The 22,131-nt window shown below is 31.5% G+C and overlaps 2 protein-coding genes across 9 annotated transcripts; one reads left to right on the forward strand and one right to left on the reverse strand.

Moving 5' to 3' along the window:
* Positions 1-411: 411 nt before the first annotated feature.
* LOC127067039 (anaphase-promoting complex subunit 7) lies at positions 412-4,575 on the forward strand. 6 transcript variants are annotated; one of them, XM_051001507.1, is made up of 9 exons: positions 412-718; positions 797-1,145; positions 1,402-1,728; positions 1,818-2,227; positions 2,304-2,718; positions 2,849-3,123; positions 3,270-3,491; positions 4,122-4,302; positions 4,376-4,575. In XM_051001507.1, coding segments are annotated over exons 2-8 (1,719 nt in total). In that variant the 5' UTR covers positions 412-718; positions 797-1,076; the 3' UTR covers positions 4,123-4,302; positions 4,376-4,575. The 6 variants fall into 6 exon arrangements, with proteins under 6 accessions (XP_050857464.1, XP_050857461.1, XP_050857465.1 ...); XM_051001504.1 differs by having other exon boundaries at positions 414-581; positions 653-718; positions 3,270-4,302; XM_051001508.1 differs by having other exon boundaries at positions 414-581; positions 653-713; positions 870-1,145; positions 3,270-4,302.
* LOC127067034 (protein unc-79 homolog) lies at positions 4,013-21,589 on the reverse strand. 3 transcript variants are annotated; one of them, XM_051001495.1, is made up of 47 exons: positions 21,272-21,589; positions 21,071-21,190; positions 20,842-21,003; positions 20,590-20,760; positions 20,407-20,496; positions 20,145-20,330; positions 19,843-20,075; positions 19,494-19,708; positions 16,845-17,221; positions 15,145-15,286; positions 14,853-15,029; positions 14,488-14,762; positions 14,268-14,404; positions 13,964-14,185; positions 13,755-13,901; positions 13,365-13,494; positions 13,104-13,276; positions 12,882-13,030; positions 12,639-12,796; positions 12,386-12,567; positions 12,110-12,311; positions 11,835-12,029; positions 11,387-11,458; positions 10,521-10,669; positions 10,328-10,449; positions 9,993-10,224; positions 9,782-9,923; positions 9,510-9,714; positions 8,694-8,973; positions 8,391-8,623; positions 8,001-8,308; positions 7,835-7,924; positions 7,583-7,759; positions 7,437-7,516; positions 7,045-7,295; positions 6,838-6,951; positions 6,621-6,761; positions 6,397-6,551; positions 6,228-6,322; positions 5,897-6,148; positions 5,599-5,826; positions 5,375-5,530; positions 5,124-5,299; positions 4,785-5,049; positions 4,577-4,717; positions 4,389-4,511; positions 4,013-4,306 (listed from the first exon to the last, which is right to left on the reverse strand). In XM_051001495.1, exons 1-47 carry the CDS (start codon positions 21,291-21,293, stop codon positions 4,118-4,120), a joined length of 8,241 nt encoding a protein of 2,746 aa, XP_050857452.1. In that variant the 5' UTR covers positions 21,294-21,589; the 3' UTR covers positions 4,013-4,117. The 3 variants fall into 3 exon arrangements, with proteins under 3 accessions (XP_050857452.1, XP_050857453.1, XP_050857451.1); XM_051001496.1 differs by having other exon boundaries at positions 11,345-11,458; XM_051001494.1 differs by having other exon boundaries at positions 11,345-11,458; positions 16,806-17,221; positions 21,272-21,315.
* Positions 21,590-22,131: the final 542 nt, after the last annotated feature.

A 22,131-nucleotide genomic window follows, 5' to 3' on the forward strand; every position in this document is an offset into this window, starting at 1 on the left:
CGCATTACGTTTTATAGATTATGTATCAAATCTTTACCATGAAGTAATGACAAAAAAGATCTAAAGTTAAAATTCACATTGTAAAAATACGTATACATTTTTCGAGAAAATTATATTATCTGTATATTTAATTCTATTTTTTTAATTTTAATATAGTAATTTATTAAATATAAAATTATTTAATACAATTAATAATTATTTTTCATTTAAAATTAGTTTCAATTAAAAAATTACGAATATCTTTATGAATGTATTACTATTAATGAATGTTAAATATTCATTTATTACGTGTTATAAGTTTTCTCTTAAAACTAATATACGTAAATACACACATGTATAAATATACATATTTAAAGTTGTCATATTTTTAATATATTTTGAAGTGTTATAACTATTTGAATCGCCGCTTTTATTTGAAACGTTAAAATCACTATAACCTATAAACAACAAACCGTTAATCTGTTAATTATTGTATTCTGTTAATAAGGTTACTTGATTTTGGTTTTGCTGTTTATTTTTATTCTAATAAATAATTCTATATAAATAGTAATATATTCGAAGAAAAAACAAGAAAAGACAAGGTATTATTGTATTGATACATGATTGGATAGGGCATTGGAGTATATGGTAATTATATACTACTTTTGTCAAGTTTTCAGTCTCTTCAATTTCGAACTCTTCGTTATGGGGAAAAATCTAGGAGAATTTGTTCGGTAATGTAAGATATCAAAATTTATATGGATTTATTATATTCATACTACGTTCAGTAAATCTGTATATGTTATTACTTTTACAGTTACTAATATTCAATACGATTTTATTCAATTTTATCCTCTGAGCGTCTTTGAGTATGCTTGTCAATATTTTAGAATAACCACATACCAACATGTATTTATTTCAAAGGAATGTGTTTAAATATATCTTCAGTAGATATTAATTATTTATCTTCTTTATCGAAATAAATATGCAATCGTTATGATTGAAATTAAATTGAATTGAATTGATAATTGATTATACACTTGAGGTGGTATTTTATAAATAATTGTGTACGCGAGATTTATGAAGAAAAGGATACGATGTCAGGATTATACGAACAAATCAAACTTTTATATAATCAGTCGTTATATTCCAATGTTATTTCTCTTGTAAGTTGGAATCACAATTTGTTATTTATATAAGAATACATCTTATATTAATATAAAGCTCTGTATAAATTCTTCAATATAATAGCTTTTTAATTTATTATAAATTATTTTTTCTTATTTGTATTAATTATTTTTCTCTTATTATAATTATTAAAATATAATATGGTAAAGATTAATAAAATTTATATATGAATTTGTATATAACTTATATTTAACATGAAACAGATAGTAAATATTCCATGATTTTCTTTTTTAGGCAAATCTGGTTTTATCCCTTAGTGAACATAATTCTGAACTTTTGCCAGTGCATGGGAAGTTTCATGTTTATGTTTATTATGCAGATGCTCACTTTTATTTAGGAAAATATAGAAAAGCAGAAGCATTATATAAAAAAGCATTACAATTCCGGAAGTGCCTTTTAAAATCTAAATGTACTAATAAACCATTACAAGATGGTCAAAAAGATTTACCATCAGATATAGATATAAAATTTCAAATTCACTTATGTTTAATCAAGTTGAAAAATTCGCAGGAAGCGCTTCAAGTTCTTCAAAGTATCCCTGGTAAACAAAGAACTGCTAAGGTATGATTATATTATTAACAAATCTTTATAAATTTGTAATTTATACAAGTTTTGTTAGTCAATTATAGTTTTTTTTTTTTGCTTTGCAGATTAATATGGCATTAGCAAAAATGTTTCATGAACAAGGAATGGAACGATCTGCTATTACCACTTATAAAGAAGTGTTAAGAGAATGTCCTTTAGCCTTAGAAGCTGCTGAAGGATTATTATCTTTGGGAATAAAAGGAATAGAAGTTAATTCTCTTATAGTTGGATGTGCAGCAAATTTATCTAATTTAGATTGGTTAAATACCTGGATTAAGGCACATGCTCAAATTCATAATAGAGAATATACTCATGCTGTAGTGACATTGAGATCCTTGGATACTATTAATTTACTAAGAGACAATTTTAATTTATTAACAACTATGGGTGAATGTTATTATTATGCAGGTGACGATAAAAATGCCCTGTTATGTCTAAGAAGAGCTAGGCTTATTGAACCAGATGTAATGACAGGGTAAGATAGAGAGAATGTCTTTATATAGTGTAAATAATATTATTAAACCATTTTTTTACATTTTTATATTTTGCAGTGTTGACATTTATGCTGCTGTTTTATATAAAACACATCACATAAAAGAATTAGAAAGGTTGATTTCTGTGATAACTACAAATAGTGAAAATATAGGTGAAATATATGTAGCCATGGCTTATTCTTTATATGCATCAAAAAAGTATAATAGAGCTAATACGTTAACAGCGCAAGCATTAAATTTAAATCCTAATGATATTGAAGCAACAATCTTAAGAGGGAATATCCTTATTGAACAAAAAAAATATCAAGATGCATTATTTTTCTTTAGACATGCTGTACAATTAAAACCATATCGTTATGAACCACACAAAGGTTTGATTGATTGTCTAGTCGGTATGCATAGATTAAGAGAAGCTTTAAATATTGCAAGTGGTTCTTGTAAACAGCTTGGTCATACTCCTAGAGTATTGACAGTGAGTATTAAAAAATGCATTTTATGTTGTAACTAAATATTCTGTTATAGATTTTTAGTTTGTTAAGATTTAATAATGAAAAACTTATAAAGACGATAATTAATTTATAATATAAGGATTATGTTTACAGTTATATGCTTCAGTACTAATGAAAGATCCTGTATCAGTTGGAAAAGCTAAAAATCTTTTGGAAAAAGCATTATCGCAAGACGAAGTTTATTTACCAACTGTATACTTATTAGCTGAAATATATGAACAAGAAATGAACTTAGAAGCTGCAATCGAATTACTTGAAAGACAAGTTGAAATACAACCTACTTGTAAGTTGCATCAAATGTTAGGTGATCTCTGGGCAAGGGTACATAATGAAGAGAAAGCTTTAGATCAATATGCTATTGCTTTAAAGTGAGTATTTTAATAAAACAAATAATTCGAATTGAAGAAAGTAATGTACTATAAGCTAATTATGACATAATATAACATAAAGTTTTATTTATTTTAACATTACATGACATATTAAAATAAAATTAATTATTGTTTAATAATGACAGTTTAGATCCAAGTAATAGAAGAGCGTTAGAAGGAATGCATAGACTTGATAACACTTCAAGTAAATTAGATTCAACATATTATATGACTGTAGGAGAGGAACAAGCAGATACAACTTATGATGTTGGAGATGGTTTACCAGATACCGATATTGATGAAGCTCCCGATGAAAGTGAAACTGAAGCTGTTTGGTCTGATATGGATCTTGAAGCTAATAGCCAATAGTAATATAATTAAACCATGCAAAATGGACAAATTTTTATATATAATAATTATGTAAAACACCATAGATCTATTAATACTTCTAAATAATGAGAACTTTCATCATATAATATTCTATATTATTCCATATTTATTATAGAACAAATTAAGATTAAGAAATAGATTATTTGTTTAAATTAGACTCCTTATCTATTTGGAAATGTTATTTAGATAATACCTTATATTTAGAAAACAGTATAATTAAATTTATTAACAATTACTAAATATAACTCGCAATCTGTAATACGAAATGTGATTACTTCAAATCATTTTATTAAAACAATTTCTAATTTTAATTTCTATTTTTAATTATTGATAATGTAAAAAAAAATAAGTATCGCGTATATATACACAAAATTATAATAATGTAATAATAATATAAACATTGATTTTAAAACTACACACGAACAAATCTTACGTACATTTAACAAAATATGAAGTACTTTCATATTTGAAAAAGGTAATAATTAATATATATATATAAAACACATAACAATTTATATATTATAATTTTCATAATGATAACATTATTATCTTTGGCCGTTATATATAATCATTATTTAATTTTATTTTGTTATATATAAATCTTTTAGATGGAGTAAAATTGTGTTGCTGTTGAAGACTGCATTTCTATTTGACCCATTTTAAACTGTAATCGGTGTAACCATCGTAGAAGTACCGCGTTTGATTCTCGTCTGATTGAAACAAAATGTTCAGACATTCTACTTGGTGGAAAATCACGACAGTTTTGTAATCGTACTTGTAAATGCCCTGGTAACTAAAACATTTAAAATGTATTATTTTATATGCTATATATTATAAATATTATATATATAGTTTTTATTAGATTGTTCCACTACCTGAGCATGATGAGAAAATAAAATGGGACTCCAAAGAGGCAATAGTTTACTTAATACGATGGAACCACATTCTAAAAGAGCTTCCAAAAGACTCAGAAAATGTAGATTCACCATTTCTGCAAGCTAAACATTATAATTGACAATTATATTATCTTAATGATGATTCAATAAATATTAATAACACTTACTATCTTTGAACAAGAAACCAATTGAAGAATACATGGTGTGATTTTTCCCCAAAATTCTAGTAGGGTATTCATAGTAACATTTTGACTCTCGCTGTTTGATGGATTATTTTTTGATAGCTCCTCCAGATACATTGTCCATAACTACAATATTTTATTAACTTAGACTAAAAATGATTTTAGAAACATATACTACAATCTTATAGCATACCTGACAAAGAATAAATGCATGAAATAAAGATGACATATGAAGCACAGATGCTTTGGATTGTTCAGGAAATGCTGAAAAAATTACTTGTATATGATCTGCTACATGACAAGACATTTCCTGTGGTATTGGTTGTGCAGATGAGATTGGAGATCCATGACTATGAGTATTACTATTACCAGTGAACATCGCTGAATGCGTAAGAGAGCCTAACAACAGCCATGATAATAATCTGATATGTCCAATACAATCCACATACTCACGAGCCCTGAACAAATTTTATTATAAAATAACTGCTATTATAAAGCTTTGTAATTATATAAATTAATCGATTAAAATCACCCTTGCTGTATCATAGATGGTGCACTATAAAGCCATGATAAATATCGTCCTACAGCTCTGTTTTCTCTATTATTTCCTTTGGTAATTTCTATTGCAACATATTGTGCCAAACCGCATTTTAGCATTCCACCCAAAGTATCTTCATTCAAACCAGCTTGTAATCCTTTATTGTAACTCTAGAATAGATAATAGATTCATTAAATGATTAAATTAAAGAAATTTATATATTCATAAAATAAAAATGATATTACCTTGATCTTACTAAGGGTATGAAAATCTGCTAAAAAGTCAAGAACTTCAAATAATTGACTTCTTAATGAATCCGATGCATTAGTATTATAAATTGAGGGAACATCACTTTGAATCTGTTCCATAGCAACAGTATTAGGTAAAGCACCTCCTATATCCTGTATAAGAAACTTTCCATGTATTTAAAGATATGAAACATTAAATGCTCTTATAAATATATCGTTACCTGAAGTACAAAGTGAAGTAATAACAATAAATTGGAATCTGGTATCGTTGTTTTAAATTTTATAACTTGAATTAATTCAAACACTATAGTTCTACCCAAGAAATGTTTGTCTCTATCGCGGGTAAATCCTCTGTGACAAAGATAGCACAAGTCTATCAAATAACTGTACTTCAATGTAGAATTCTGTATGGCATAACTTAATACTTTTGAAAATGGATCCAACAGTCCCTAAAATGGAATAAGACGTAATAAAATTGTTTTCAGACTCATAAATACAGTCTGCTTGGTACAATATTACTTTTGATTGTTGTATGCCTGGAACTTTTAATACAGAAATCATAATTCGTAATAATGGCAAAGTGTCTTCGATAGATGAGAGCATTAACACAAGCCTACGAAATAATCCATCAAATTGTGTTAATAATCCACTCCATGTTGCTGCCCCAGGTCCTAAACCTGCTTCCAATGGCAAGCAATCCAAATAACAAGCTATGTTGTGGAGTATTATTGGTAAACGTTCCACTGGTAGAGACTTTTTTGCATTTAGAGTCTAGGATTTTTATTTATAATCAAATAAATTATTTTTTTATCAAAAACAAATTAAAAATATATATATATATTTTTATTACCTCTAACAATAACTGTAAAGGTGCTATTGGATTCAATTCATTAAAATCAACTAAAGCTTGTGCAACACTTTTGAAGAACTGCATTCGTGTAGATTCTGTAAATGGATATAACATTTGTGATATCATATAAATATTATATCATATAACAATATAGATGCATATGCTGTACCATTAAGGTGTGTTTGGAACATTTGCATGAATATCCCATTAGGCGCTAGTTGATGAAGGACACATCTTAGAAATTGATGAGCCACGCTAATCGCACCACCAGGTAGATGCATGTTAGTTTCGCTCTGCCATGGATACATTGCATGTAAAGCCACTCTAAAAGTTTTTCATTTATCTTTGCTCATCTTTCATAAATATTTAATTATATGAATATAATATACTTACTTTGTTACTACACTAAGAATTTCTGGTAAAAGAGGCGCAGCTAAGGACGGTTCACGATGTATGAACGTTCCTAAAATAATGATGCAAAGACCAAGTTCTTCATCAGAGTATTCTTCTTTTATAGTTCCACAATCAGAGCACCTGTATAATATAAGTGAAGAATAAATACAATTTACAAACTACAGATGGACTTTATTATGTATCTTAATAAATATACCTATCATATACACAGTCATCACCAATACGAAATAAACTTTGTTTTAAATTAAAATTTGCGTGATATGCTTGTTGAGATACATAATCTAAATTTGATTGTATTTGTGGACCAGACCTACAGCAAATATAAAAAATTAATTTCTTTTTTTGCAATATTTTAAAAAATATTATATAAATATTATATATTATATAAATATTTATTGCTTACCATGAATTCATATGTCTTGCAAATGCTACATCCGGAGCTGTCACCGTTCCTACTTTTCGAGGCTTATCTCTTTGTATGCGTATCTGATCTTTTGATTTAGTTTTTTTCTCCTGTTCGAATATTCGTGAATTAAAATCTGTTCCCTCGATGGCTGGAGGAGGTGATTCTAAAGCTACTTGTTTGATTAATCTTCTAGGACTTGCTGATCTACTGGAATGTATCTCATTTGATGTTGGCATAAGTGAGGTAGACTAGAAAGAAAAAGATAATAATTTATTGTTATAATAAAATCGTAATAAAAGCGTATTTAATAATATTTATTACTTGATAATTATCATTAAATCAATCATTATTATTATTGCTTGATATCATAATATTATGTTTAAACATACCATGTTTTCTGAGGTAATGCTGTCTTGCTTTAAGGAAGTAATGGTTTCATCCTTGACATCGTTATTTTTTTTATTAGTATCTACATAAAAATAATATAATTAGTAGCATGTCAAATTATATAGGTTTATCAAGATATTTAAAATACCATCGATGTCAGTTACACCAAGTGCTTGTCGAACACGTTCAGCGAGGCGGGATATGTCTCTTTGTGGACCAATAGGTAAAAGTCTTTCAGGCATGGGAAATTCAAGTTGAGAAATACTTCGTGGACTGGTAACATCGCTAGACATACAAGTTTCACTGTCTTGTTCAAACGATGAACCTTAGAAAAATTGTCTAATATTATTAAACAAATAATAAATATTTCCATTTTATTTGTTATAATAAACAAACTTACTGACTGTCAACACATCCATTTTAGAAAGGGGTGATTCTGGAGATCCATATGCATCCTCGCATCGCAATACACGTTGGGAAGTTCTTGAAGCTAATGTAAGAAATCAAAGTTATCTTTCATAATTTTGTTTTATATTTTTTCATAAAGGATATTAGAATTTAATAACCTGTTAGTCGAGTTGTACCAATTGGTAATAATCGTTCGATTGTCGGCGTTGTCATCGGAAGTTGTGGGCTTCCTAACCAACTGGCATGTTGTCCATTCTCTGTACTTGTAATTTGAGAAGATATAGAACTCATCGCAGGTGAACTAGATTGGTCACTGCTAGTAACTGTAATAGCTTGGCATGGAGAGACTGGCGATACTATAGTTGTTGGCTGTTCCACGTGTTTTTGTCGACCTAACTGTTTAGAGTTTGGTGAATCTGCCATTTTTGGTACAGAAGGAGGTGTTTTCTCTGCTGGCGGTTCGTATCTGTGATAATAGAAATCAATTATTCACTTGGAATATCGTAAAATTTGAAATTTACGATCAATTAAATGATCATTTTTTATACCTTTGAATATGAGATATACTTGTAGCTACAGCAAAGGCACTAGACAATCCAAATGGCCTCGCAGGTATATTATCTCCATTAAAGTGTAATTGACCTTTTTCTTCTGTTATTGATACTTTTGACATCGATGGCTGTTTAGAGGATTCATGCTGTCCACCTAGAAAAGTACTTGTTACCATCATTTTGACACCTTCGTGAACGCTCCACTTTTTTTGAGTTCCAAATTTGTTAGCCTGTTGTAACGATAATATTTAGTCTGTAATTCTCCGAACATATCACCCTAAGTTTAACTAATTAACTTACTTGATGCGTATCATCCTCGCTTCCTAAAAACCAAGTTGGTCTTGTTGCTGGCATTCCGGATTTCAATCGATTCGAATGATTAACTTCAATTTTTCCAACTATATCACTGGTTGTAGACGTTCTGGCACCATGTATAGAGGCACTTCGAGTGACAACAGCTGTACTTTCCTCCAGTTCGCCAAGAGATCCTCCACTACTACCATGCAAGGTGCTGTCAGATTTTGGACTCTCTGGTATTGCAGCCAGCTCGGACTCCGTATCATCCGCATTGATCGAACAGCTTTATACAGGCATTCACAATAGCGAAAATTGTAACAAGCAGCTACTGACATAAGCACAGGCAGGTGTAACAGCAGGTGTGAATTCATTATTCTCCGAGATAACATTGTTTAAAAAATGACCGAAACGAAAATTTTTGAAAGTTGAATTTTGAAGGCGAATACAATAAAGTTGTAGTTATAGCTAATTTATTTAGAAGGCAATGATAAAGCTAAGTTCATAAGAAAATAACATTGATCGTTGTTACTCATAAACACGTATTTATCCTGGTCTGTTTGGATTTGTTCTAATTTTTAAATATAATATAATAGAAAGAATAGTTATATAAATTATCGTATAGCATAACTATTTCGAGAATCAGTAAAATTCTCTAAAAGTTTTCTAAAAGTGCATATACAGAATAATGCATGAAAGTGCAAAATTCATACGTAACAGCTACGTGTGACATTCCAAAAAGGGGAGAAAAAATGCTTTCTATTTTTCGTTGAAAGTATTGTATCACCTAAAATGCTCGATGTAATATTTTATTAAATAGACCTTGAGTGTTTGTTTGTGTAGCGACAAGGTGGGCCACTCTCTTCCCAATGAGTTTCCATTGCAAGAGATTGACTGTGAATAGCACTTGGACTACGTTGATGAACCGATATCAATGGTGTACGTATCGGTGGACTTTCGCTATCAAATTCACCCATTGCACTGGCCGCCAACTCATGATCTACTCCAAGAGATGGCTGTGATACATCTACAGTAATTTTGATCGCATTAATTTCTATTCAATTATAAATATAAATTTGAATTTATATTTTTACCACGTGATCTAGAAGGAGGTCCACCCATTACCACTGTAGCCGGTATTCTCTTACATTGATGATGCTGTGCATCGAGTGTATTTAATACTATTTTTATCAAAGCTTGTAATTGATTACACCACGGTTGTTGACTGTATTGACACTAAAAAATATCAAATAGTTTTGTATTGTGATTAAATTATTTATCAGATCAGAGTATTTCAATTTCTACCTTATATAATATAACAAGAAGAGACATCAACCAGGATCGTCTAATATGTGGTTCTAAATACCAAAGACTATATGTAGGTTGTTGATGATCTGTTGGAGGAACACCTTGCGGTGGACAAGGACAATGTTGTAATATAGCCAAAACTGGTGGTGTCATTACCCAACCCATTACATGATTTTGATCCAATAGTTGTGGTAAATTAGCCACAAAGACATTGAATACTGGAGAAAGTCTATTTATAAAAGAGAAATTATTGCTTCTGCGCTATATACATTCCATACTTTTTGTTACATAAATAAGATCTTTTCTCGAAATAAGAAATATAAAGATGTTACCTCAATCTTTGTGGAGAAATATGGAATGTTCGTTCTGTTTGATTATATCCTAACAAAAGATATAAATGTCGTAAAACTATTCCTTGCGTCTTTGATAATGGTTTTTCATCTGTCGGATATGCCTATTGAAATTTTGTACAAATTAAATTTTATAATATATAAATTTATTTAAATTTTATCAATACTAACTTACTTGATCTTGTCTAGAAAGAAATTGCATTAAAAGAAAAACTAATAAATGAATGGTTTCTTTATCAGCTTCTTCAAAGTCAACAATTTTATGCGTATAATTTGGTAAAGTACCGCCTTCGTCGACCATATTCAATGAATGTACATGGCCATCTGTAAATATTAAATTACATCAAATCTCTTTTTATTAACAATACTAAAACAAAAGTAAATGATTAAATTACTTGAAAAAAAAATCGTTTTATTATGTCACATGCTAGTATATATTACCTAGTGGATGAGAGGTATTAAATTTTTTGCTTATTGAAATCAATTTCAGACAAATTTCCATTATTTTCTATGATCTATTTTAAGGCTATACAAGTTCTATATTTTATGTTATATCGTCTAAGAAGCACAGTGAACGAACATGCATATGTTAAAAAAGTATAAGCCACCGCAATCATTCATTCGATAAATAAATGAAAAAAGGGAATCGTGCAAAGCATGTGTGCATGCATTATTATTAAAATATTTATACTTAATTTTTTTCCAGATAGAAATGAAAATATTTTACGCGGAGTACGATGTAAGTTAAATGGAAGAGATAAAAGAAAAATGTTAATTATCCGAAGAGGTTATTAAAATGCGTTTAATCAGGAAAACAAAAATTTGTTTAATCTATATTCCAATTTTATTGGAACATTGTTGGACTTACCAGACGATCCGCATATAAAAGTTACGTTTTAAAGTCCTGATATATTACGTTGATCGCGTATACAAAGGGGGAACATTTATGCATACATATATTGTTCGTATCTAAAAGCGATGCAATTGCAACTACACTACCTGAAATACTGTTATTAGGTGGGGTGGGCCCCAGCAACTGACCCAGTCCGAATCTGGAGCTCTTGCGCTTCAAAATAGGTGCGGAATATTGTCGACTATAGATCTTTTCCTTTTCTGTAAGCGGGAAACAGGGAACAATGATGCTAATACATTGGAAATCATGATGATGCGACGTGCATCGTGATTATTTTAATTAGCTAATTTCGTAAATACTAAGTCTAAAAGGTTTGAATATGTAGAAATAATATTGACTGTCTGCTAAAAAATTATTCATTCTCTATATCCTTCCCACTTTATTTACAATTGTTTGTCCCTCCGTTAACTGTAATATAATCAGAGGTCTAATAATCGTAGTAATCGTTCTATCGTATAAATAGAATAATTGATTGTAAAGAGTAATAGGAACAGATCATTTAAAATGATTTGTTTACTAAACCTGACATTAATAACTGTTATGGTCAAACATCGCCTTCATTCAAGTTATAAATACCTTGTTTAGTATCCTGCCTGGGGATCATCGATGCGGGTGCTGACATAGTTCGTTTATATGGCCATTTCGTTCCGAAATTCGCGCTCAGAGTTTTTACGGAACTTGTTCCACTTCCATCGGATTGAGAAAGCGCTTCGTGAGCTCTGTGTAATTTCTTCATGAAAACCTCACTATTCAAATCAGTATTTCTGAGATCTATGCGAAGGATATATCGATCATCGTAATATCACTATCCTCCTTTGAGAAAAGTTCCTCGAATAAAATAAAATACAAACCACGTAAATAAACTATATCTCCAGATTTCTCTAAATTGATTTGAGCTTCGAGAAATACTGCGTCAAAACGATTGAGAAAAAATTCCCAAGTTAAAATACGGCGGTCACTTAAGCAATTGTGAAGTTGATACAGCGATTGTAACACCATTGGTCGATCTTCGATTACTAAGTCGAATTGAGTTTCCAAACAAAGAATTAAAGACTAGAAACATGGAATATTCATTTTACATAATAAACTTGCAAAATTATGGATAAAAATTAAAAGACACCACTTACACGTACGGAAGTATCATGGATTGTACCAAGATAAAGAGTAGCTCTTTGTGCGACATAGACGTTGCTATCGTCCATACTGGTGATTAAATAACAGAAAGCAATTGCTAATGCAGCTTGCAGACTCAAAACGTTTCGTAATGGCGTCGAATCCATAAATCTAGCGATCAATGTTACTCTTTCCACTAAATACAAGTGATATTATTATTATTCAATTTGATATAATAAAAATATAAAGTAGTTTTTTCCCGTTTACCTGCTAAAAATCTAATACGCCAATCAGAATTTTGAAATTCTTCTTTGATCAAGCGACAAAATGTATCGGTTCCACAAGGTAGTGTCACACAATGCAACAACAGAGGTACAGTAACTTCAGCTATGTGAGAATATTCAGCATTCAAAAGTTCCCACAAGCTAAGTATTTATATTTAAATATTTATTAATCTTTTTTAGAAACTATTTTATAGATCGACGCGTAATTGAAATCATAAGAACTTACTTTCTTATCAATAAATTTTCTTGACACCAAATGAAAAAGCCTTGATGATCTTTTACCGCTGTATTAAATGCATCCCCATACAAACACATAACATTTAAACATTGCAACATGTAATACAAAATGTCGGCTTTGTCGATAGTCTGGATCTCCTAGAATCATCAACGATAATAATAATCACTGACTCGTAATGTTTAAAGTACCTATACATAATTTGATTATAACCTTAAGAAGTTTGTGTATATATTGTAACTGTTCGGGTAATTCATCGATGGAAAATCGAAACTTGCCAACGGAAGTTTGCCAAAAATCATCGAGCTCATTCTCCGGACTACAGTTCAAAGGTTGATCATTTTCTCCTATGAGATGTGGTTTCGCTACGCTAACCGTTGCCGTAGCTAAAATTATTTTTATCAAAGAATCTTATGTGTCAAACAGTTGGTTTAAACAAGGAGAAAAGATCAATAACAAAAACATTAGACTTACCAACGTCGGTATCCGAAAGGGTAACAGCTCGTGCTACGGCAGACATGACTTTTTCAGCTGGCATGATAGCCGCAAGATCCAATTGCTCCGAAACTGTTTCTACTGTGGCTGTCATGATCTGTTCGAAGAACTGATATAAACGATCAAAATACCCGTTATTGCACGACATAGATTAGCCTACCGTGTTTTATGGTCATACAGGCCATTTCGTAGTAGAAGTTGGAAGAGAAAGAAAGAGAGGAAGAACATAGAGTTTAGACGAGCAGCATGCTGCGTTGTTAGCACAGATAGGTGTTGTACACAATGTGATTCAGTGTATTCGGTAGAGCGTACATCTCTTTTTTTGTTTGTTTTTTAGCATATAATTACAACATATAGAAAAAAACGTACGTGAGGCATATGGACGAGGACACCACCAACGGAATGTAACTCTGGAACTGGCATATTAATGACAACATCTGGCTTCGAATCGCTTTTCCTAGTAGATTCTGGTGAACCCTTACGGCCGTGATCTTCCACTGTTTCATCGATTATCGTCTAAAAGCATAACTTCTCTTAATTAGCAAGTTCTTCAATCATTTTAATAATAATCGACTTACATCCGGTGGATACGCCGGATTTTCTGGAGCCATGTAAGTGACCAATTGTAAACACAGTTGGTGCCATATTACTCTTGATTCGCAATAACTGCATTCGTTTTTAGAGTCACATATATGACAATTGTTCCAGTTTGATGCTACTATTGATTTCATAAGATGACACGCGTTCTTACAGACCGAGGAGTTGATGCCAGTGTGTTTATCAACATCTTGTAGCTCCATCTTTTAACAGAAGAAAAAAATCTGATTAATCAATCAAAACTTTTAAACGTTCTCTCGTTTTAGATATTTCGTCTTAAGTTACCTGCTTTAATAGAATATCGAGCATAAGAATGCAACAAGATAAGTTTAATTCCGCGTTGGTATTAAATTCCATATGTCTTGGGATAGGAATAGCATCATCAGAAAGAGGCGTTGATTTGCCTGATTCATTTTCTACGACTGAATTTACAAAAAGAAGTATTTAAATTTCATGAACAAGAGTAGAGTTGGACTCAAACTTCCTAATTATATTTACTACTTACATATCGTATTGTCACCTTCGATATTTTTCATAGCTTTATTAGGTTTTTCTTCAGATTCTGTCGTATTCATTTTCCCCATTACCGCGACTCCGTCACTGAACATCGAGAACAATTGACATAACGGAATCATAATTTCTAACATTGTCAATGTCTGAAGCCAATTAAGTGCTTGTTCTTGCACTTTTGGACTGGTATTGATAAATCTTTTCGCTACGAAATTATACATCTTTTTTGCATCAAAACCTAACGGGCTCATATCTGGATCTAAAATTTTACTGCAATTCAGACACAATAATAAGATGTTAAAATTGATAACAGCTGTGTATCGATGAAAACAAATGTAATCATAGATAATGTGTAGATACCAAAGAATCATCTTTAGTTCGTGAAGTTCATGTTCCGGTACGTCGTTAACCATTGCTTCCATCCAATGTGGCATCACGTAATCCCATACGTCGGTTGTGATTACCTCGTAAGGAACCAAGCAAAAAAGCCGATTTAAACCGTCTTTCAAATGTGACGTTCTCGAGGCCAAAGTCTCCCTAATTAAATAATGAATAATCTATCTCAGTTAAGTTTCATTTATTACATTAAAACATCGATTGTGATTTCGCATACTTACAGGTACTTCAGAAAAACTTTTGAAACGGTTCTTACCAATGACCTCCGACTCTAACGTAATCAGCTGGATGTGGTAAAAGACAGGAAATGAAGACGTCGTAATGGGTTTTCATAACTTTAGATAGCCAACCACAGACGTACTCGGTCTTTAGTTTTTCAAGCGCACTTTCGGCTTGGCCTATGAACCAATAAAAAATTTTGTTATAAATCGTAAAATACAATATTATCAGAAACGTATGATCAGGGTATATGTACACATCGGAAAGCACATTGTGTATGTTCGATAAATGCTACATTCGTTATTGTCGGAGATACGTAAAGCTAGCAACTATAAATGAACAATGACAGTAAATAGTCGAGTATTATTAATTATTCGATTAATAATAAATAAAGGATAATTTGGTATTTTTTTTTTTTTTTTAATATTGTAATATAGCGAACGCTTTGATCTTGTTTGATTATATAAATGAGACCAAGGTATGAATCGATCGATCGATTAAAAGATCGAACATTGGTATTTATACGCGAATAAGATTCACTACTTTTCTATACGTTTAGTTTCCATGCATAGAATTCAATGAGTCGAAGAAAGCTTGTACGCACAAAAACATATTAAGCGGTATCATTAATATTACTATCTCCTTTTCAAATTCTATACATTGAAAACAAAGTATTAATAGCCGCGACGCAGACGCACTCGCTTCTTTATATTTATCATATCTATCTAACAAAAAGATTTTTTTTTGTATTCGTGTAATACAACAAGAGTATGATAATTTATATGCGAACGAATATGTACGACAAATGTTTAATTTTTTAAACACATCAATACACGTCTCTGTGTGTGTATATACATACATGCATATGCAAAGGCAATATCTTATTCAATGTCAACATGATGCGATATATAGGCGCCGATCTCGAAAAAACCTTAATTTATTTTCATTCATTGATTATCATTTAGATATCAACGTTTTTTCGTTAATAATTTAGATGTTCAATGAATTTTATTCGTTGATATTATAATAAATATTTTTTAATCAAGTTTTTTCTCATAGGATGCAGTATCGAATTGTTATAAAATAAATAGAGAAAGAAAGAAAAGAGAGAGAAAGAGAGAAATAGTATTTAAAAAAAAATATAGGTTGAGAAACAAGTTCAAAAACACATTTTTGTTAACAAACAAAAATGTTCTGTATAGATAAACGAGCATCGATAAGTTAAACATATGACGGGATATTTATTTTCGGCATTCGACGCCTACTTATATAACGAGTCATAACAGCGTGCCACAAACAATCGAAGAAACATCGAATATAAATCGAATGTTTCGACCGTACTTGAACGATATAACAGATACATGGTACGTATATATATATACGTAAGAGATTCGTGAGGTAAAAGCAAAAGGTCCACAAGGATCCATTGATTAAGAGCGTTCAATGAAATACCATCGAAGAGGACACGTACGACAATTAATTTCAGAAATAAATAGCATAAGCACAGACAAAGAACGCCGATCAAAGACTGTCAACAATAAAATCTGTGAATACGATGATAAATAGCGACATATAAGAGTTATGTTAATGTTTGAGAACGATTTCGGTGCGTCGAATGTGCCTACGATCGCGGCCATTTTCTACCTACGTTCATCTACATTCTACTTCAAATAGTGTATATGCGAAGTGTTAAATTACCAACAGAAAAGATAAGGTGCATAAGGCTTTTTTTAGTACCATCGAAAGAGTAGGCAGTGACATGAAACCAATGAAATAGCATTGACAATAAACGCCCGAGTATTTCAATCGGGGTATCCTGGTTCGGGGTACAGAGTCCCACGAGTAGCCAAACGCCATATCTTCCTAAAAGTTGTCTCTCCTCGAGTGTCGTAGGATCGCATTGAACCGATCCACCAGCTCCAGAGAAGCCACTACTTCCAAGACCACCACCGCTGCCACCTCCAGAACCACCTCCGCTAATGCCGCTACTGCCACCGCCACCGCCACCGCCACCGCCACTGCTTCCTGGGAATCCTGTGCTGCCCTTATTAGTACTTATTTCTGAGATGTCGCGGTTACTATCCATACTTAGCGGTTCAGCTTCCTTGAGCAGGCTGCAAATAAAAAAGAAACATTCTGTCAAAGATCTATCGATCGCGATCCTCGGTCACGTCTGGTTGTCGTCGGTTATTTTCTCGCGCAATTTTCTTTCTTTCCTTTCTCTTTCGTTCAATCTTTCCTGTCATCAAATCGATCGACATTCTCTATGTATGTACCTACGTCCTTCAAAATTTTTACTTCTTTTGATTCTCTCTTAAATTTTTTTTTTTTTTTTCATAGATATTATACTTTCTCAATAACAATATGAGTGATGGTTTTTTCTTAACTCTGAACGACGTTAGGTGAAATATGATCGAACGTCGAAGAAACTTTGCTTCCACGTTCAATATCGTAGCGAGTCCTTCCATAATACAAGTATCGATCACTGTTGATAATAAAGAGCATTTTATTTTCTATAGATATTCACTCCGAATATATTCTCGTAGCTATGAAAGGACATAACGCGGAATCTTCGGTAAGATAATGTCGATCATTCGTGTCGAAGCATGTTTCATCAGAAATACTAGTATCGATTAATAAATATTAATGAAAAATATATATCGACTTACGTCGACCACAACTTTAACTGACAGCCGTGCCTTCGGATTGCGATAAATTAATTAATAGATGTGGAAAGCTAAATAGAATGATTCTAAACAGAGGAATATAGTGGATTTCTGCGGTTTGTAAGGAAACATTGACGCGTCATTCGGTAATGTCATCTTTGAGATACCAGCTAGGAGAATTAACATTCATATTATGCGAGTATACTTGACAAATAAAAATAAATGATTCAAAAAACATTTTCTGATCGATCATCAACTGGCGATCGTGCGTGGATAAATCTAACGAGATTTGGAAAGGTATCGCAAGCCATCATGCAGCATACCAGTGTACTTTAAAGATTATTTGATTTATATGTTTCCTTTTCCTTTTGATAATAGTGCTATCTTTGTTTTATTGTTTATATTGCCGAAGAATACCAGGTGCTGTTGTGCGCTATCCAGGATGTTTTACAAGACGGCATCTCCGATAAGATATAGCGTGATTTCTAAGGTGCAGTTTCCTATGTTCTACTGTGGGCGAACGCTTTTCAATTACACGTTTTGTGGAGAAATGTATAGTAAAAAAAGAGGAAGGAGAGAGAGAAAGAGAGTGTTGTGTTTAAAAGCTGCTGGATGGAACTATATATCTTAAATCAAATTCTGTGTGCGCTATTCTAATTTCCTTTAGTTTTGTTAGACTATTTTGAAGACAATTTTTTGCACGGGCATTGCTTCATTTGCTTCGTATACATCCAAGGAAAACATACAGAGCTTTCTTTGATCACAATTAATGAACTTTGATATTAGAAATTTCGATGGAACTTCCTATTAACCATTGATTTTGTTATCGTAGTAGTCCATTAAAGGTGATAACTCAGCATCATGTCTTACCAAGCAGATTGGACCAGCACGAACAAACATGTAAAGCAACAATGAACCTGCGATTGTTCATTAATATGCGTCATGAAATTCAATCATAGAACTCGTCAACATATAATGGCCTTGTGTCTTAATGATTTTCATTTTTATCTCCAAAGATGCGATTGGATAATTCGTTAGAAAGTATACTTATATTTTTTCATTTGCATGATTTCTTATGGTTCATTTCTTGTCAAATTTATCATTAAAATTAACAATTTTTCAATCGCATCCTACAACATGAGAAACAATCTTGATCCTTTTTGTGTTCGTATTTGCATACGCGTACACGATACACGTTGGTATGTAGGTATCAATCAATCGCAATATTAAAACACTTTGAAACAATAAGTATGACAAAATGTCACATAATAAAGTGATATTACATTCTTTATTTAATAATTTCTTTTTTTTTTTTTTTTTTGAAGAATAAATTATGAATAGACGATCATTCATCCTATAGGAATCTTATTGTGATGTATGTAAGTAAATACATGTAATGTGTTTAATCGACGGGATTCGATTGAAATGATATTTAAAAAGCAATTAAAAAAAGAAAAAAGAAAAAAGGAAGAAAAAAATACAGAACGAAATAAAAATATGATTAATGTTATGCGACCACACTTCTCGTTTTAACGGAACTCGTGATTGCCATTTGCAACTTTAATCACGATGGTCCTTATCGCGTTATGATTTTCCCACGTTCGTGCAAAACGATCATTTCTTTTTTCGATAACATTTTATTCTTCTTTCATTTGTCACTTCTAAACGATAAGCGATACGTGATTGTTTAAGAAATTTCATAATTTGTGCACTTGCTCACCTGACGATAGCTTGAACCAAATAAGTTCGAGTTTGAGCGTCCAGTTGTGAGATATGTGGCAGAGCCATGTGATAAATGTGATCACCACCACGACGATTATTGTGTCGAATGTTGTGACATTGCTGACAATAACGAATCGGATGATTTCCATTATAACTTGCACATTCCGTTGAAAAACAAACGCTGATCGCCGATTTGTCCGACGCTCTACAATTCTTGAATGTTTAAAAATTTCTTCTCAAATATCGTTTATCTTAATATATATATATATATATATATATATATATATATATATATATATATATATATAAATTATAGAGAAAGAAAATATATAGCTATATATATATACCTTATTTTCACAAACCATTGACACCTGCTGCATCGGATGTAAGATGTCGTAAAACATTTGATTTGGATGTTCACGATGAATCTCATTAGCACATTCAATACAAAGATAAAGTGGTGGTGGTGATTCGGTAGCGAAAGTAATCGAAATTCTGTGATCGTAACAAACTTTTCCTGCTTCGGCATTACCAGCGTTTGGACAAGAATCTCTTTGACATACGAAAGGAGAAAGATCATCTGCAAATATATGTAACGAATAATTACAACATACGTTATATGTCATAGAGAAATTTTAATAAAACTTACTTGCGAACTTCACTAAAACCGCTCGACGATCAAATAAATTTGGATTGAATGAAGGCCAATAGTAAAACAATAATTTTGCAGCAGATGCTCTTGCTGGTGCAGTGCCATAAGCGATCACGCATAATATGTCCTTAACTACTCCTGGCTTCAACGTCATTAAACATTCCAGTAATTGACAATGGTGTGCTGGAACAAATGTATTATATTTTCTTTTTTAATCGCATCATTCACGATTTTGACAATTATGATAATAAAAAAGAACCTGGATTATTAGAGTATTGAAAAATCATCATTATCACTGCCGCGATGGATTGACTGGCAGAATTTTCATTATTATCTTCGGTTTTTCTTGCTAAAAATATAAAAAAAAAGAAAAAAAAAGAAAAAAAAGAAAAAGAAAACGTTTTTAATATATCTCACAATATCGTCGATCGAAAATACTTACTTATTGTAAATGGTAGAATATAAAAACATAAATAATTAACGATATCTTGATGAAGTTCCATCGGTAAAACAGAGATAGAACTTGCTGCTAAATATGGCATATTATCGATCAGATCATGCTCGAGAAATGGTAAGAGACAAGCCAAACATTGTAACAGAGCTTGTCCAAAGGCTAAATAATAAGAATTAGATTAATTTAAGAAAGCATTGGTATAGTTCTATTTCTCATAATAATATAAGAAAACTGACGTACCTTGTAAACCAATGTGGATTAAAGGGATAACGTCCATCAACTGGGTCAAAGCATTGTACAATTGTTTATAATCCAAATTAGGATAAAGAGCCATGCGTTCGGAATCAAATTTTTGCGATTTGATCATTTCCAATGGTGCTTCTCTGGCTTCTTTCAAAACAGCTAGAAATAAAAATATAAAAATCAATAAAATTTTAACGATCGTAAAGTTAAATGGCCGATTACATACATAACAAAGTTTGCGACAAGTGCTTTACGGTATTAGCCATGTCAGTACCAGATGGAAGCGGTTGGCTACCGTGAAGAAGCCTTTGATAATATTCATTTAAATTGGTTAACTTTAAAGTATCTATAAAAAAATATATATTTTTAATTATGATCATTCGAAAAAAAATAATTCGGAGACATTAATAAATAAATAAATACACACACGCTGCAAACTTCGTTCCCATTGTGTATTTTTTTTTTTCACATAAATTTATCAATAAATTTCACGATCCTTCGAGTTTTTATTTTTTTTCCGTTACTCTCGTCAAAACCACAAATTTTATTGGTGAGAAAACGATGCATCGATTACATCACTGCACCAACAGATCAATAAACTTATTAAAAGAACAAAACATTCGAGGAAGTTCTTTTTAATCGTAATAGTTTCATTTCCTTCATATTCACATATTTCCTATAGAAGATTTCATCACAGCATCATGAGAAGAGATCCATCGCAACGCACGCCTCAACAGCGAATGAGCGCGCATGCAGTATCGATCTGTTTTTGGTGAAGAAGGAGGGTTTCACGATACTGCGCCTTCGCATCTTTCTCGTCGTCTCTTTCGCTCTATCAGAAGCTGTAAGTAAAAGAATGTTCTACGTGTAACTCGAAATAAGATAAGAATAAAATTATTTAGTTTTATACATACTTTTTTTATAACAAAAAATAAATTTAGCTTGAAACTCTGAACAATTATTAATGTTCATTCTTAACATGTTTGGAAAACAGAAATGATGATAACATCGGCAATTATACGAACATATATTATACACACATATGTATAATACATACATATATAGTTAATGTTAGATTTACTCGCAAACGATAAGTTTAGCGAGAATCGAGCGTAGAGCACCTCTAACCGTGTCACGAATAGTCGATTCTAGGTCGGTCTATGACGTATTATATCGATCGATATAATTTAAATACGATATAAGTACATACGTCAAAGAGCGATGAAGTCATTCTCAAGAATAAAAGCACTTCGTCAGACACGGAAGCACCTTCGATCATTTCGCGTC

Source organism: Vespula vulgaris, chromosome 10 (assembly GCF_905475345.1).
Source record: "Vespula vulgaris chromosome 10, iyVesVulg1.1, whole genome shotgun sequence".
NCBI classification, from domain to species: Eukaryota; Metazoa; Arthropoda; class Insecta; order Hymenoptera; family Vespidae; genus Vespula; species Vespula vulgaris.

What these genes read in the sequence shown, in the direction of transcription:
- LOC127067039 (XM_051001507.1), top strand. Translation starts at nt 1,077, where the DNA reads ATGTCAGGATTATACGAACAAATCAAACTTTTATATAATCAGTCGTTA. An exon ending in GAACCAGATGTAATGACAGG is followed by an intron (nt 2,228 to 2,303) that starts GTAAGATAGAGA and finishes TATATTTTGCAG; the next exon opens with TGTTGACATTTATGCTGCTG. An exon ending in ATACTCCTAGAGTATTGACA is followed by an intron (nt 2,719 to 2,848) that starts GTGAGTATTAAA and finishes TTATGTTTACAG; the next exon opens with TTATATGCTTCAGTACTAAT.
- LOC127067034 (XM_051001494.1), bottom strand. Translation starts at nt 21,293, where the DNA reads ATGGGAACGAAGTTTGCAGCGT. An exon ending in AATCCACATTGGTTTACAAG is followed by an intron (nt 20,761 to 20,841) that starts GTACGTCAGTTT and finishes CTTATTATTTAG; the next exon opens with CCTTTGGACAAGCTCTGTTA. An exon ending in TGGTACAACTCGACTAACAG is followed by an intron (nt 7,925 to 8,000) that starts GTTATTAAATTC and finishes TTCTTACATTAG; the next exon opens with CTTCAAGAACTTCCCAACGT.